The sequence below is a fragment of the Melanotaenia boesemani genome, chromosome 3 (assembly GCF_017639745.1).
Source record: "Melanotaenia boesemani isolate fMelBoe1 chromosome 3, fMelBoe1.pri, whole genome shotgun sequence".
NCBI lineage: Eukaryota > Metazoa > Chordata > Actinopteri > Atheriniformes > Melanotaeniidae > Melanotaenia > Melanotaenia boesemani.
In genome coordinates, this window is record NC_055684.1 from 34,781,245 (window position 1) to 34,798,614 (window position 17,370).

At 39.0% G+C, this 17,370-nt stretch overlaps 1 protein-coding gene across 3 annotated transcripts in view; it reads left to right on the forward strand.

The window, feature by feature from the left end:
* Positions 1–16,948, forward strand: part of tacc1 (transforming, acidic coiled-coil containing protein 1) — a 28,420-nt gene extending 11,472 nt beyond the window's left edge. The window contains exons 1-14 of one of the 3 annotated variants that reach the window (XM_041980179.1): positions 4,903–5,405; positions 7,240–7,349; positions 9,175–10,489; positions 11,027–11,062; positions 11,395–11,458; positions 11,909–12,083; positions 12,666–12,730; positions 13,024–13,155; positions 13,269–13,345; positions 13,440–13,483; positions 14,312–14,475; positions 14,556–14,662; positions 14,778–14,898; positions 15,541–16,948. In XM_041980179.1, the coding sequence (XP_041836113.1) occupies positions 5,245–5,405; positions 7,240–7,349; positions 9,175–10,489; positions 11,027–11,062; positions 11,395–11,458; positions 11,909–12,083; positions 12,666–12,730; positions 13,024–13,155; positions 13,269–13,345; positions 13,440–13,483; positions 14,312–14,475; positions 14,556–14,662; positions 14,778–14,898; positions 15,541–15,606 (2,637 nt within the window). In that variant the 5' untranslated portion in view covers positions 4,903–5,244 and the 3' untranslated portion in view covers positions 15,607–16,948. Of the gene's footprint in view, positions 1–4,902; positions 5,406–7,239; positions 7,350–9,174; positions 10,490–11,026; positions 11,063–11,394; positions 11,459–11,908; positions 12,084–12,665; positions 12,731–13,023; positions 13,156–13,268; positions 13,346–13,439; positions 13,484–14,311; positions 14,476–14,555; positions 14,663–14,777; positions 14,899–15,540 lie in introns of those variants that run through there. The other 2 variants (XM_041980181.1, XM_041980180.1) reach the window with 2 other exon arrangements.
* Positions 16,949–17,370: the final 422 nt, after the last annotated feature.

Sequence of the window (17,370 nt, forward strand, 5' to 3'; positions counted from 1 at the left end):
TAGGAGTGAGTCAAGGACCCACTGCCGGGGTGTTAATATCGTCTTTGACCACTAGATGACAACACAGTACACTGATAGCTCATAGCAGCAGACTACAGACAGGAATTAGTGTGATACTACTAAGTTTCTTTCCGATCTGATACCAAGTAAAATACAAGCCAGTATTGGCGATACTGATCCAATACCGGTACTTTGTACAGAAGCTTAATGTCACTTTCCAAGCATCCTACACTGAGGGTGACAGAAGTGGTAGCTAAATTTTTATAGAATACCTAGTGTCTCAAATTGAAATTACCAGTAAAATGCATAAATAAATATATAAATGCCACAATAATTGCATATGTTTGCCAACACCTGCATATTAAAATATTTAGTTAACTATCAGTCTAAACAAAGAGAGGGATTGATGTTATTGTCTTTCTATCCTATTAAATATTTTTCATCTGCACTTTTATTTTTAAAAACCCTACAATGGCTGTTTTACTGAATGTTTAATGACATCTAGTGAATGAATCTAGGCCTGTTGAATTGATGTGAGCTAATCTTAGGAGCACACATCACTCCAAGCTGAACTCATACAATTATTTATTATTTCTTTCATTTTTTTTTATTATTTCTTTTATTATTTATTCATTTATTATTGGGGGTGGCATGGCTCAGTGGGTAGAGTGATCGTCCTGTAACCCAAGGGTTACCGGTTTGATACCGACCCGGAGAGTTTATGTCTAGGTGTCCCTTAGCAAGATACCAAACCCCCAATTGATGGGTCGTGGTTGAGGGCCTTGCATGGCAGCTTCCGCCATCAGTGCATGAATGTGTGTGTGAATGGGTGAATGTGACGTACTCGTAAAGCACCTTGAATAAATACGCTATATAAGTACAGACTATTTGTTGAGGAATTTTCTTATTTAATAACCATATTTAACATGGTACATAAAAAACAGGATGCAATAGTCTTTAAAACAGGGGAGCTCCTGTGTCTTGCCCTTGCAGCACCTGTCCTTTCCCTCTCCTCCTTTTCCTGATTATAATTTAATTATATACTGTGTTATGATTGACTCTCAGATGTTTAAGGAGATTTGTCTTCCTACACACACCATATATTGTACCGTTGCTGTTCAGCTCCACACATGATGCTACAGACTGAGTGAGAAATGGCTGCTGTGCTGTTACACTGTGCTGTTTCAGGTATGACTTTGGCAGGAAGAAGAAAAAGTAGTTCCTGCCAACTTGGTATAATTTAGAGAAGAGCTTGATATTATAGTTACTTTCCACTGTATTCCAGTTTGTTATTTTGTTTGTTTGTTATCATTTTTACCCCAAATCACTAAAATATTAATTTTCTAACATGAAAATCAATTCTAGAACATAAAAAGCTGGTATCAGTAGTATTGATATTTTAGTATCACTAATTTTACTAGAAAATACACTAATACTCATCTCTGGCAAAATCTAGTGATAACCTGTAGCTGTAGTTCTGCATCTGACTGCAAAAATTGTTTGTCAATGAATGGAAATTCTTTTGGAAGTGACTCAAATATTGTTCACTTTGTGTCAAAGCTTTCTTAAAGATGTTTTTTGAGGGCTGATTAACATGTTATTTGCTTCACAAGGCAGAAGTTGAGAACTGATACTGATACATACTAATGGCCAGTGGTCACACATCTGTCATTACTTTACTCGTCCTCGCTCGCCCTCTTCCCTTGTCTCTTGGTTATATTTTGAGTTACTTCCCTTCTCCTCTTCCTCCTCTTGTCAGCTATTCTTTGCCTGGCCTTTTGTGTCCCATACTTTCTACATTCATTTATTTGTGGAAACATCTGATTCGCCTGATGCATTTGCTGGAACTTGCAGACTGGGCCATCAACACTTATTTTAGACTCCACAGGAAGAGCTGTTATATAATCTGTCTCGACTATTGTCTTTGGCTCTATTTATGGTAAGAAGGTATTGTTCTGTTTACACAGCTTCAACACAGTTTAAACACAACACATCACTGCACATTTTATCTTTGTTTTATTTCAGACACTTTTTTTACTGGACTGTAAATCAGTAGTGACACAGACACCAAGCATAAGTGAGTTATTAGTCCCATTTAAACCAACGCAGTCAGGATCTGATTCAGCTCAGGACAGAGGAGGCCATTTTTTTTTTAAGTGACTTTCTGTTTTCTAGAAAATGCCTTTGGGGTCCCTCCCTCTGTGTTTGAAATCTGAGCTCTTTAGAGTTGTGTTTGGATTCTGGTGCAGCGTCAGACTCTGGCAGGGGCTCTGAGGTCTGTGGTGGTGGAAGCAGGGCCGTCTTTCAGAATGGGGTGGTCTTTCATCAAGGGATTCGCACAGCTGCTTCTTGTTGCCTGCTGGTGTTTATTGATGCCATTTTTAGACAAAAAAGGCACTGTTCTTAAGTGATTTTAATTTAAAGAAGGAAAACAGTTATTTTTTAAAGAACAATGAATAGTTTTGGCTGTCTGGAGTATCAGTGAATCAACTTTTCCCTACCTCACATATCAATTTATATATATAAAAAACACTCTACTACTTCTCTCCTTCTCTCGGTCTGTTGTTCTATTAACATCCTGAGGTGGCTTCACTGTTACTCATTTACTATTCACATCATTATTTATTTAAAAGTAGAAATATTAACACCTCCTTCTGCCCCAAGTAAAAATCTCTGAACATCAATGAAAAATCCACCCAATTAATGAATACATTCTTTACCTTCACTCCAGCCGAACGCTACACTAGACTGGAAATAAGTGGATGGAGAAAAATTTCCACCATTCCTGGTCAAATGTGGAAACTCTGAGTCTGACTGAGGTTGCGTGTCTTCGCTCCTTCATGGGAATTTGGAAAGAGTTTAACTGCTGCTGCTGCACATCCACATTTCTGGTACTGGAGTTTTTAAGTGCAAAATACATTGAATGCATCATTACAAAGCAATAAAAAAGAGCAATTATTTAGCAGCATGTGGTGAAATAGGCTTTGGTAGAAAGACACAATTAAGTAGCCATTTATTCAAGAATTATTCGTCATGACCTGAGTAGTATACGCAGTCAGTCTGTCCAATCCCATCCTTGGACTGTTGTCCTTTGTCTTATACAGTTTGACTGTGTGGTGATTTCAGTTACATAATCTACTGGATTCATTTTTACCAAGCAACCTGTATATAATGTGGTTAAATTATTGCCCAAATTAAGTTCTCCGATTGTCTTTTGTTTTCATAACTCACACATTTAAATACCAATTTCTAATTCCTCATTTCAAACTTGAAGAAAACTTAGTTTAGAGACAGTTTTCATTATCAAATATTAATTTAAGTTATTCTTCCAACAAAAAGAGCAAACATTTTCTAGTTTACACTCCTAAATTATGAGGATTTGCCATTTTATTTATTACCTTGTGAAATTTAGCTGTTTTCCTAGAAAGTTAGGACGGTGTAAATTGTAAATAAAAAGAAAATGCAATGATACCCCAACATTTAAACCATATAAGTCACTGAAATAAAGAGCAAAGGCAACATGCTGAATATTGAGGTAAGAAAAGGAATGCATGGTAATATTTGTATTTGATGATAACAGTCCATCTCAGAATAGTTGTAGGGCATGTTTGCTTTGTTTTGCATGACCTCTTTTATAAACTGAGGTCTTCTGTGAAGTGTTTTCCATTCTTGCCCGAAGTAGGATTCAGTGGCTAAACAGTTCAGGACCTCCTTTTATTCTTTATTTTAGTGTTACTGATGCTGACTTTGAAGTATATGCTGATAACAAGCTGGTAGGCCCTTTTCCTCTTTATTTTTCCTGATTTGTAAACTGAATTTCAAGCTGTCACAGTACAATCTGCTTCCCACAGCAGTGTCAGTGATTAACTCCCCAAATTCTTTGCAATTTACCACTGAGGATAATAATTCCTAAATTGCTGTTGTATTTGTCATTGTAGTTCTTTAGAGTTATGAGCGCCTTCAGACGTTTGCCTCTGAAGGAGCTTCTGTGCTGTTTTTTTAACCCGTCGTGTTACTAATCTACTGCCAGTTAACCTTAATTATAGTGTTTTAGAGGATTAAACAACTTTTATTGTCTTTCATTCCTCCCTCTAAACTTTCATCAGCATATATTTTTCTATGTAAATCATTAAATTCTGTTTTCAGTAGTATTGAGCAGAATTCTGATAGCAGAAAAGAGGTGAGAAACCTGATCAGTGCTGCTGACTGACATTAAAATGAGAGCCACCTTTGTTGATGGTTTGCTGATTGCTGTGTTTGTGCCTCTGGGTTGAGTTTTTCTTGAGGAAGTTTATATGGATATTAGTGTGTGTGATTCTTTTAGTAGTACTATATAACAGAGCCCTTTCATGTTGAGATATTTGATGACTAATATTGTGCCACCTCCCCGAATGCTTTGCTTGTCATCATGCACCTGTGTGAGATACCTAGGTTTTTACTATCCATTATGAATGCACTGAAGACTGTGGTTCCCTTTATGTTCAGATGTCTGGATTGTTCTCCTGAGGCTATTCAACAGAACTGGTTCCCCTTGTTACACATACCTGCCTTCTGCTGGATGAGAGAAACAGTTAACTGTTGGGACGCCTCAGGAGGGGGTTGAATAAGTCTTTAAGATCCAACCCCACATTCCTAACCCCTCTCTGGACTATAAAATGTGTAGCCCCAACAGTTCAGCTCCTCCTCTACCTCCTCCTCCTCTCTGTTTGTTTTGTGGCTCACTCCTTTCTGCGTCTGAGTGGAAGAGCAGCCTGACAGGGACATACCATTCTGCAACCACAGGGGAAGTCAGTTAGCAGAGCAAAGAGAAACTGCATTCATTTTAAGAGCTTCGGGTTCCCTGCCTCCCCCGACTGCATGTTGTGTGAGTGAGCTGTTCTGAGGTGGAGGGGGTTTCAGAGGAGGAGAGAGTGAGCAGAGCATTTGAGAAACCAGCTGATCAGAGCTGAGGTATTCTGCCAGAGTCAGAGGGAGGCACAGCGTGAGTGGAAAAAAAAAGAAAAGAAAAGAGAAGATAGTGAAAGCAACTCTAGTAATTTTGAGATTAATGATTCACGGATTGGACCGTGGAAAAGAGATGTCTTTTCCTTTCATGGGATGCAGGGAACTCATGTGAAGACAGAAGCCTTGTGGAAAGATGTGAGAGCTGTTGGCAGGGTGGAAATCTGAGGAAGACTCTGGCAAAGGAGCAGTCAAGAGCTAGAAACCTGTCTTTGGCTGGAAGACCTTGTGGAATAAGAAAAGATGTCTTGGCTGTCACCTGTGTCTTGGGCCAAATGGACATGGACGGCGGTCCGAGGGGGAGAGGGAGATGAGGATGAAGAGGGGCAGGAAGCCAGCAGAGAAAGGGAGCAATTTGGAAGGGCAGAAGAGGAAGAGGAGGAGGAGAGATCTCAAGGCTGCAGGCAAGTGTTGTGCAGAAGCCCTGAGACTACAGGCAGGGTGATTCACACTGTCTGGACTGGAGGAGGGGGCTTTTTTTATTTTTATACATTTTAGATTGAGGAATCTTCTACTTCTGAAGATAAATAAAATAGATGTAGGAGAGGGACAAATCTGTCGCTTATCTGCATCACGTTTCAATTTTTACACCATGTGTTGTTGTGTAGCACTGACATATTTCTGATGTCCCTGAATGTTTTTTCTTTGCCTCACCAGCACATCCTCATTTCTAAAAACTGCACTGAGGCAGACTTCAGTTAAATAATTACTGTTAACGCACAAATATGACACATGCTGAGGTCATCAGGAACTCACAGTCTCTGCTCCTCGTGTCAGCTTTGATAACCGCGTTATCTGGGCCTCTGTTCCACTTAGATACAAACACAATGACTTTTTGACTTCCACCCTTCCACACCTGCCCTGATACTGTATCAGTTCCCTTGAGTATGAAGTTATACTCTCATCATTATATCAACTTAAACTGTGGCATGGCTTCCTGAAGGGATTAAATCAAAGAGATCAATTTTAATGAAGCTGTGCTGTAGGGTTAAAATCAAAGATCAGCATTGTGAAGGGTCCTTTATACACATTAATGAATTGCATACATTCTGTAAAGCTTGTATTTCAATGTTTTGTGTTTTACATTATATCGTTCATAGAGTGTAACAGGAAACCGTCGACTGCCGTGCATGCACTTCCTCATTCTCTATATGTTCTTGTTTATCTGCGTTTACTCTCTCTTGCAAACTTCAGATAGGCACCTTACAATAACAAAGGTGAAAGTAATAGAGATGGATTTAGTGTAGCAGTGGTTTAAACTGGGAAATCTATTTCTCTTTTCACAAATACTATTAATAAAGAAAGTTTATGGCTTGGTTGTAGTTATCCTTCATCCTTCAAAATTATATAACTTTAAATTTTTACAGTAACACATAGGTCAGTAGTACTACCACTAATGGCTTTTAAAAAATATATCAAAATGTATTTTTATTTATTTTTTCATTTTATTTTTTAAATTTTTGAATACTGGATTTTTTTTCACAGTAGGACCCCCAGACATATATCACCTTATACAAGAAACAACACTGTGGTTGGGGTGTATTTGTAATAAAGCTGTATAAAGCTTCAATAGCCACTGAGTCAATGGGTGTGCAACACTGTCAAAAAGTGCCTTTTTTTACTGGATTCAAATATATTCTAGTGTAGTTCTGTTTATGTTTATTGGTGTTCATAGCCCTGATTTACTCTTTTGCACATCAAAAGTTTTCCATAACCTGAATTTAAAAAAAAAATTGAGACATGATCTAAAATGTAAATTAAATCAGAATGCAATTATTTATAAATGTCATCAATCTTCTAAACAGGGCACATTTTCCTTGCTCGAGTCTTTAGTGATTGAATTCTTTTCAGTATTTCTACTTGATTATATTTCAGAGAGAAATACTGTAATATTTTCTAAACTACTTTTATCTTGGTATTATGAATTAAGATTTTTGCAAACAATATACACTATATATGGGGAACTTGGGAGATGGGACATGTGCTTGATGCAGGTAGATTTATTAATCAGAAAATTCTGAAAATTGACATTTGTTGAGATTTATTTAGAGCTCCTGTGGCTATATCCTGTGGTAGGTTGGGTTGTGGGTAACTGTAAAGCTTTAAACACAGTTTTGTGCAAAAAAAACTAGCATTTTCAGTGCAGGACTGACCTCGTTTCCACCACCTCTGGCGATCACCACTCCTCTGTTATGTAATGATTTTTCTGTCCTTTCCCATGTTTCGAATTTACCGCAGTTCTGACTCAGAGGGTCATTTTGGAACTCCTGAAGCAGCAACACCCGTCCACACCCCTCCAACCATCCCGGGAGAACTGGAGAACAACAATACTGATGCAGACAAAACAGGTGAGGCCACTGCTGAGAAACAGCAGATGGGTGGAGAAGGAGAGACGAGGAGAGGCAGTTGAGAGGCCGTCCAAGATGTAAATATTGTGCCTCTTCAGGGTGGCTCAAGGCTCACAACAAATCAGAGGAGCTGTGTGTTGAATTATGCAGCAGATAAGCACTATCCCCTTTTCAGGTTGCCATGGAAACAAATGTATTTTGATGTTTCAACAAATATACTCAGACCTATTGCTTGACTATTGCTGTAATAAAACCATCTCTTAAGTTCCTCAGATATATTGTTAGCAAAAATCTAAATTCATAACACCAAGATATGAGTAGTTTAAAAATATTAGAGTACATGGACAGGACAGTACATCTGAACTGTGCATGGTGCATCACATTCACCATGCTAGAGTAACTGGATACACATGCTGTCTGACAGATTCAAGAATGTACCTGCATACCTACAGCATTTCAGCTTCAGCTGCAAATGTATCCCAATTTTACGAAGACTATCGCAAGTTAAAAGAATAATCAAGTCAAGTCAACTTTATTTATAAGCACCTTTAAAAACAACAGATGTTGACAAAAGTGCAGGACAACTAAGAGTGATAGAAAAGGTAGTGTTTCATTGAAGGTATGGTTACTTATTACCTACCAACAAAATATGTTTTGTATGCTTGGAATGCAACTGGTATGCACACTGAGTGGGGATTTTTGTGGGTTTTGGGTGTGATCACGTTGGATGCTCTGATGCTGTCATTTGAATCAGCGAGAGGAGGAGCCTGTAGCAGAGTGTGGGAATGACCTTTGGTCTGGAATTCAACAGGTTCAACAAAAGCTTTGGTTAGTTCTGCTTTGTACTGGTCGCTGATGGAGGTCACAGCAAGGGGAGTGACTGAACAAAGCAATGTCAGCTCACTTTTTGAGGAGGTTTTTAGGAGTCTGTGTTGTTTGTGAGGCAGTTGCTGTTCTGGTGGGAATAAATCCTTCCTGTAAAACAGTTCCAACAACATTTTCTGAAAAATGTGCATCATAAAGGGCAACCAACATTTTGCTTCAGCTTCTGACATCTTTTCTAGCAGCTGATGAAGGAGTCTGAACTACAAAGGCTTGTGATTGTAATCATGCTAATGGCTGCACCTATTGGCAGGTTATACGTGTTTCTGATCTAAATAGTTGATTATTTTATCTTAGTTTTAAAATGTAAACTTGTTTAAGTTTACAGTTTATTATGTTTCTTTGTGTTTCTTATTGCCATCATGCACTGCAAGCTGTGTGAGATCTGCCCTCCCTTTCACATCTTACACCTGCATACAAACATGTTTATGATAGTAAGAACTGTACATAAGGATATGACCGAGGGCATGCTTTTATGAGCACGTTTAAGTCTGACAAGAATAAAAATAACACTGGCAAAGAAGCTCGTCGGCCAGTACCAGTCTCCTGGCAACACAATGTTACATCAATACGACAAGTATGACACGCATACTAAAGTATGCTGTCATGTCAAAATGTTCCCTGGAGCTAATTACTGCACCAAAGCAGCTCTCTACGCTCCTCAACACACAACTCAAGATACATCATGTCTATTTTGTGTTTTTAAATACAATACTTTGTACCACTAGCAGTAAGACATCACCATGGCAACAGCAGCAATTGGCACAGTTGGCTGGTGACTAACCTGCTCTCTGAGAACCAATCAGATATCAGTAACATCTGAGTTTCGATGTGATTGGAGAGATTACGGGTGGCAGCAGGAGTGTATATGTGTGTACAAATTCATCAGTTTTTGTTTTTTTACAGTTAACGTGGTATTGTTTCTCTCTTTTTTGGTTTTCAGACTTGGAGCGGGAGGAAAACCTGATAGTGACAGCTTCTGTCAGAGATCAGGATATTTTACTCAGCCACAACATGGGCCAGGATGAGCCTGCAGTCCCTATGGATGACCCACTCCAAATAAACGTCCAGAATCTAGAAGAACAAGCAGAGCACCCTCCACAAGACTTGACCTCCGTGCCTGCTCCTGATTCGTCCTCTCTGAAGGAAGTCTCTCAGTGCACAGCTCAGTTTTCTGATTCATCCCAAGACACAGACCTCATCCATGTTGCAGATCAAATCCCACATTTGGGTCCAGTTACAAATCATGCTTCCTCCCCAGAACCAGACTTGATACAGAGCAGAGAAATTGATGCTTTCTCCAATTTAGAGCCCTCTGAGGAGAATCCTCAGATTTTGGAGCGCAATGATGCACAGCTTGCTCAAAAGACTAAAACCAGCACGTCTAAACCCCCATCTCTGAAGCTGAAGGCTACGCAGGATGCGCTTGAGGAACAAGAACTTCCTGTTCCCAAAGCAGCATACAACTTTGACCTCGACAAGCTGGATGATAGTTTTAACCCTTTCACCAGTGGTGGATCCAAAATCCAGAACTCTCCCCCACCATGTGGCCCAAGCTCTCTCCCCAGGCTTGAGCCACTTGGCAGCTCATTGCCTGTTTGTGAGGCCAGCTCGACAGCTCAAGTAGACTCTGAAATGATGGATAGATCATCAGAGACGAAGCCTGTAATGCTGGAGTTTGGTGTGGATGATGGAATAGTCAGCAAGCCCCCTCCAAAGAAACTAGGGGTAAAAAAGACAGTCAGCAAACTTGCTGCCAAGAAGCAGAGGCCCAAAGGATCAGACACTTCCTGCAAACCTGACCCAGAACCCCCAGCATCAGAGGCACATTCTCAAACAGTGTTGGAAACAGTAGCAGAACGGCTCCCAGAGTCTATATCAGAACCAGTTTTAGAGCAATTAGAAAAAGACTCTTCCACACCAGTGAACCTGGATGATATCCCTATTCCTAAGAGTGGAACGTATAATTTTGACCCCAGTCAGTGGGACGACCCAAACTTCAATCCATTTGGTAGTAACAGCAAGACAAGCAGCTCGCCTGTGCTCCCTAAGGGCTCCTACAGCTTTGATCCAGACAATTTAGATGATTCTGTTGACCCTTTTAAACCCTCAAAGCCCCTGAGCACAGAGGATTCATCCTGCAGCGTCTCTTCGCCTGAAACAAAAGTAAAAGATGGAGGCAAACAGAAAGCAAGGCAGGCTCCTGGGGAGAAGAAAGTGAGACAGATTCCTAAGAAAAGCAAAGACAGGACAGTCACGTAAGTGTCTTTCCTGACACCAGGAGTTGGTATTTTTAAGTCTGTGAGATTATCACAAAAAAAAAACAGAAAAGATATTTTATATTCTATCATTAGAGGTTTTAGTCTTACTCCACTGAGCTTGCTGTTCCCTTGGCTGAACGTGCAGTCCGTTACATCTGCTACATACCAAACAATACTTTGAAGACACAGCAAACACTTAACGGTGCATACTGAGCATTTATGTGACTCCGAACAGGTTATATATAGGCAGTTAATGTGCTTACAGCTGCAGTGGTTGGACTAGTTTCAGCTGTTCTAAGTCTGTCTGCATCTTCTGTTTATGCTCAAACTTTAAACTATCTGCTGAATATCTAACAAGCTGATACCTATAGTCACTCGCTCCCTCTCCTTTGTCTCTTGGCTTTCTTTGTGGTTTTTTGTTCCCTTATCAAACTCCTCAATGCTTTATCCCTTTCATCATCCATCTTTCCTCCTGCTGTCTGTAACGCAAATTTCAAACCTCTGCTTTTGTTCGTCTACCTCTATCGGCCTCAGGACATCCGAACAAGTCAAGTTTCTCTGTTTTCTGTTGTAAGTACTCTTACTATTGAAGCTTTATTTCTTTCATGCATGTTTGCTTCTCATTGTATTCTCATCATGGCATGTGTTGTTTTAGAAATGACTGTTGATGAAGCATAAAGGGGAAATGAACATCTTCCTCACCTTTTTTTCTGCTTACAGGGCCATCCACTTGTTTGTTGGCTATTGAATTTGTTCTTTATATTTCTCCTATTTGATATCTACCAACGCAAAAAGATAGGGAAATGTTTACTTTCTGGTTATAGAAATAGTTTGTGGTATCAACTTTAGAGGAAGTACAGCTACTTATTTTACATCTTTATTTTTGTGTTCTTGTTTTACAGGAATACCTGTAAAGTACAGAAATATGATGAAAGCCAGTCCTTGGTCCTGGATGTGTGCAATCAGGTAACTTGCTTGTATGTGTGGCTGTGGGAGTTGTTGAAATGCTTCACTTTACTGCAGTGACACTGCAATGTACATTATTTAGCAGCTGTCCAACCTCTTAGCCTCAGCAAACACACAAGCTTGCAGGGGCACCAGCAGTGCTTCACCTCTGCAGTACAATGTTGCGTGGTGACAGATCTGTGACTTATCACTCTGCAGTCATATATTAGTTTACTGGTCTCATGTGTCCTCAACAATGTCACCTCTGTCATCTGCTGGAGAAGGATGCAGTATAGATAGAGCCACTGAGAACATGAGAAAGTTTAACATCATTTGTCAAGAAATTTCAGTGTTATCTTACTGCACCATCCCATATTGTATTTGTTCCTGACATCATGCATGTTGACTCTTTCTGCAGGTAACTGTGTAAAAATAAAAAACTAAAATCTAAGATTGCTCTCATACATCTAGGAAGAAGATGAGGTGGTGGCTCAGACCCCAGAGATCACTCAGCGAGTTCATCACGCCACAGATGAGGAGAAACTGGCCTCCACTTGCATGATGGGCCAAACAACAGACAATCAGAAGGAGCCAGAAGAACCTGAGTGTAATAAAGCACCTGTGAAAAAACAGCCAGCTGTGGATGGTAAGTTCAAACAGAGACACCTTTGGCAGATGTGATACTTAGAGAGGATTTCATAGATTTCATCTTCAAGCATATTTCATGCAGGACTCCCTCAAAAAAATCCCAAATTCAAGAATGGTTGGAAATAATTGATGAACAACACTGATTGACTGTAAAACAACTTCACCTTTTTGTTAAAGAACTAATTATGACTTGAGTGGTCAGTTCTATTAATGGGATGAACTGGGAATGTGTAAAGCTTGGGGTGTTGCAGTCACATATTTCTATTTACAGTTATTGCTGAAAATACTTGAGACACTGCATCAAAGTTCTTAAAGAACAAAAATATAGCAAGCGTATTCAGCAAAATTCTGACCTAGAAATAAGAAATGCTGAGGGGGGGGGGGGGGGGGGGGGGGGCGGGAACATTCCCCACATCTGTGCATCAGGACAAGTGTGTGCAAATGAAGTCTGTATTCCTAAAAGTGACGTTAATTTAAATTTAAATATAGAGCAGAGAAACTGGCTACCGTGCTAGCGTGATTAGTGCTATCATAGTCGTTGCTGTTTTGTTATTGAATTATGTGTTTTATGTTCTCAAAGGTCCGGAGATCAAGATTGCAGATCAGCTGGAGGAAAAGGACACCTTCAGTCTGAAAGATGACATTGTAAGTGCACTAAAGGATCCACATAAAAAACTCAGCTTAATGTCCCTTCATTACTTCTGTTTTTCTAAAAGAACAGCACTTGAACTTTCAGACATAACAAATTGTGTATGTCTTCCAAGCACATCGGGTTTTTTTTGTTTTTTTTTACCCCAACAAAGACGTCCTGTGATGACCACAACTGTCTGAATTGAGCAGCAGATTTATTAATTCGCCACACAGCTTGCCTGCAAAATACTGTAAAGATAAGGGGCATTTATGTTTCATCACATAGTTGTGTTTGTTGTTTTCTACAGAGTGAGATATCCATGAACCAAATAGCAAAGATGTGCGGCAGTGAGGCCCCTGATACAGCAGCTCTGTCCCAAGACGGCACCCCCATGAGTGAGATGGACAAAGCTGGAGTGCTGACCCTAATCAGGGAGGAGGTATGTTACTACTGCATAAACAGGCAGATAGAGTGCATGAAGTCAAACTTTAACAGGGTTGTCGTTTGAATGTGAACACAGCTGGTTTTAACATTTGATTTTATGCCCAACAGATTATAACAAAAGAGATTGAAGTCAACGAGTGGAAGAGGCAATATGAGCAGAGCAGAACAGAAGTTATGGAGATGAGGTATGAAACTTGTGTTTCTATCGGATGTACACATGTTTAAAATATGAATGATCTGAAAAATAAAAATGACTATGAACTGTTTTCTGTTTGACAGGAAAATAGTTGCAGAATATGAGAAAACTGTTGCACAGATGATCGGTAAGATGCTACCACCTGGTGGTGGTTTCTTCCACATGCTTTTGTTTTTAAACAGACTCTCCTGGTTTGTGAATGTGTCACTTTACATAATGGGTGTGTATTTTATGACTGAGACACTTCCAGAGTGTTTTAAGTTTAAGGACCTATTACATAAATATGATGGCATCTGTGAAGTATTTGAAGCCACAAAGTTCTTTTGTTCCTTTTCTTTTTTTTAGAACTGTAATTGTTCCTGAAAGACACTCAAAGCAGGAAGAGAGGTTTATTTTCTCAAATTTAAAGTACTTATTATCATTATTTGATTGGGTTTTGTAGTCAGTGACGTGTTAAAATGTTGTGATATCCTGCCAGGCCTCTGCTGCTACTACCTTCACCTCTTACTTGTTTTTGCGACCTTTTGTCTGCACTCTGGGTTCAGGAAGTAAAAACTCATGATCAATCATACTAAGTTCAGGTTTCTGAGTTCAGTAAGTCAAACACATTACTCTCTGTAGCCATAAAAACCCTGCTGTTTGTATATTTCAGTCTACTGCTCTGCTGCATCCACTTAAAACTGGAGAAGTCACAAGTAGCTATTGAAAAAACATCTGAAAGTTTCATGCTCAAGTTTGATTTATTTTTCAGCTCCTGGCTCATTTTAAACCACAGTGATTTTAAATGGAATGACACGCTATCATAAAGCCTTCTCTGTCTGTTTGAGACAACATCTGTTCAGGAATTGTGACTTGTAGATGACTGATTCAGGATTTACCCACACACATCTTAAGGCTGCTTTGGACAGCTTTGTTTTCCATCAGTCTCTCACACTGTGACTTATTTTGCTTGTAGAGGATGAGCAGCAGCAGAAGAGCCTCTCCTGTAATAAGTCGGTCAGGCAGTTGACTTTAGAGCGGGATCAGGCCCTGGCTGACCTCAACTCAGTGGAGCGCTCCTTCGCTGATCTCTTCAGGAGGTATGAGAACATGAAGGGAGTCTTGGAGGGCTTCAAGAAGGTCAGTATAAATCTGGTGACATGATGTGCATTTTCATGTAATAGGCACACCACTAAACATGCTTTATTTATGTATGTCAGAATGAGGAGGTGCTGAAAAAGTGCGCACAAGACTATTTGATGCGCATCAAACAGGAGGAGCAGCGATATCAAACCCTCAAAATCCACGCTGAGGAGAAACTGGATAAGTAAGACTCACTTTCTGCAAACTATGATTCTGTGATTCCATCAATGAATGGATTTTGAAACTTGAAAAATCATTTGCTTTCCTGAGCCTTGTTTTCTCAACTCCCTCTCCACCAGGGCTAACGAGGACATAGCCCAGGTGCGCACCAAGGCCAACGCTGAAAGTGTGGCGCTTAATGCAAGCCTGAGAAAGGAGCAGATGAAGGTGGAGTCACTCGAAAGAGCAGTTCTTCAAAAGGTAAAAAAAAAAGTTGCAACTATTTTTGAGTTTAAAGTGAGGTATGCTAAAAAAAAGTTGAATCCCTCAGCAGGTAGTCTATGGTTTTTTCTTTGAGTCTGAGAAGAGATGCTAAACAAGGCCCATTTAAGCATCTGCATTGCTGGTAAATGAGCTGTTGTATGTAGGATTTCTTACATAAAAAATGTGTATTTTTATTGGTAAGCTAAATTTAGTTTGTTTTTTTGTTTCAGTGTCATTTCAACAGCTTTACCTTTATTCTTTTCTTTTGTAGAATAATATTGCCATCAGTTCTAGTGATTAAATAGTTAAATTGAATAATTATTTTTATTTAATTTTCATTTTTGGTTTAAAACTGTAAGCTTTTGGTACTTTGCATCCATCATATGTTCAGGCTCAGCTGCAGTTGCATAATTGCACATCTGCCAGCGCTAGTGTACATCTCAACACAAGAGGGCGCTGTTTCGTGTATTAAAACCAGAATCTGGTTGAAATTTTTAAAAGCTGTAGAAATCCATTGGCAACCAAAATTAAAAAAAAAGAAAAGATGAGGACAGCAAACAATCATAGTTGACCATGTTTGAGTTCCTGTTTGGGTTTGTCATTCATTCTCTCTCTTTTTTTCTCCTCCATTTCTCACAGAATCAGGAAATCGAGGAGCTCACAAAGATCTGTGATGAACTGATTGCCAAACTGGGAACTGAATAAGAGGCCTTTATTTAAACTCTGTGGCACTTGATTTCCCGCTTTCAGCTCCAACTCCAGATTTTTTTTTTTATTGCAGCTACATGTGATGCTAATCCTGTACTCTGCTTTTTGTTTCAACATGACTAAAATTAGCTGTTCTTGCACTTGCTCAGTTTTTTCTTTTCAGACTGAAACATGATATCAGGACAGCATTTGTTCATTTTCTTAATGATGCTGTTGTAATCGAAAAAGCACAAACTCATCATGAGGTTTATTTCTATTGTTTTGAAGTAAATGATTTGAAGCATTTATTAGTCTTCAGCTTAATATTTGCAGAAAGGGGTTGCCTTAAGCTTAAGATATTTACCAGTTTTTAAGTGCTGTGCCTTTTCTTTCAAATATGTGTGCATTCAGAATGACAAAGCATTTCCCTCACCATGTTATACTGCATGTGTACAGATAAGATAATGTCAGACATTTCTTACCACGGCACATTTACCACTTTGCTAATGATGCCCTCTGCAGAAGGGTTAGGATTAATTAGTTCAAATTTGGGGAGCCTTTGATTTATTTCACAAAATGACAAATAAATGTATCCCAACAGAGTTTACACAAAATGTCCACTATGACCCATAAATCCAGAATATGAAGATCAAAAGCACATCTTACATTCAGCTGTGTAATAGCTTCTTCATTTAATGATACTTTGATGGTAATGCGTAACATTTCAAGTAATTATAACTTTATTGTTATTATGCTGTAATGCCAAACCATGTGCCAGGTTTCTTTTTCTATAACTCTACATTTGAGTGTGGGAAAATCACTTGTACATAAATACTCTTGGTTTGTATTCACGTTTTTTCTGTGATTGCAGATGTTGCTGGTGTTATTAAGGAAAACAATGTATTTTCTCCATTCATTCAGTTGCAAACTCTGTTGCCAAAGTGTGGTGTACACAGTATATTTTTTGTATGATCAAACATTCTGAATTATTATAATGGGTTTGCATTATGTAATCATGTAAAAATAATATATCTCATCTGTTAGACATGCAGCATTGGTTGATAATATGTACAGGATAGTTTTTCTGTTCTTTTTAAAAATGAAATCATTGGTTACTTCTGCACAATCAGATGCCAAATATCAATATATGATGTGATTCTGTCCTGTTGTAGTGCTGTAACGTTGGCGTTAAAGCTGCTTTTCAAAGCAAATCCTTTATTTTATGACATGAGTATTTTATACTTAAATAACAAGAGTGCTCAGACATGATTCACCATTTGTAAAAATTAAGAATTAAATCTGCTCAGATTCTATGTTAACTGCTATATTTTGTGCATTCCTGAATAAATTGTTACAACGACTTGGTTCTGTTCTTTTGTCAGCAACACATTTGTGGTGGAGACCAGATTCAATTTACTCCATGAGGTCAAGAATGCACAAGTTCACAGTTGGAGGTCTCTCCTTACAGTCAGACTTAAATTATCAGCAAAGCAGCCTAATCTTTTCCAAATCAACATGCTGCAAGTTTGCTGAAGACCACAATCACTATTTCTATATTATACTAAAATGTAATTTGAGGATTTTATTACCTTGGAACCCTCATCCCACAATATCTTGTGGGACTAGTTGGTATTCTGTTGCTTGTTAAACCAGAGCATCAACATGTGTATATATAATTTTTTTCTTTCTTTTTTTCTTTTGCTGGTTTGAGGGGGCGTGGTCAGGATGCTGCGGTGGCCGCTCATTGGTTGCTCTCCGTGGTGAGTAGAGGGACGGGAGCAC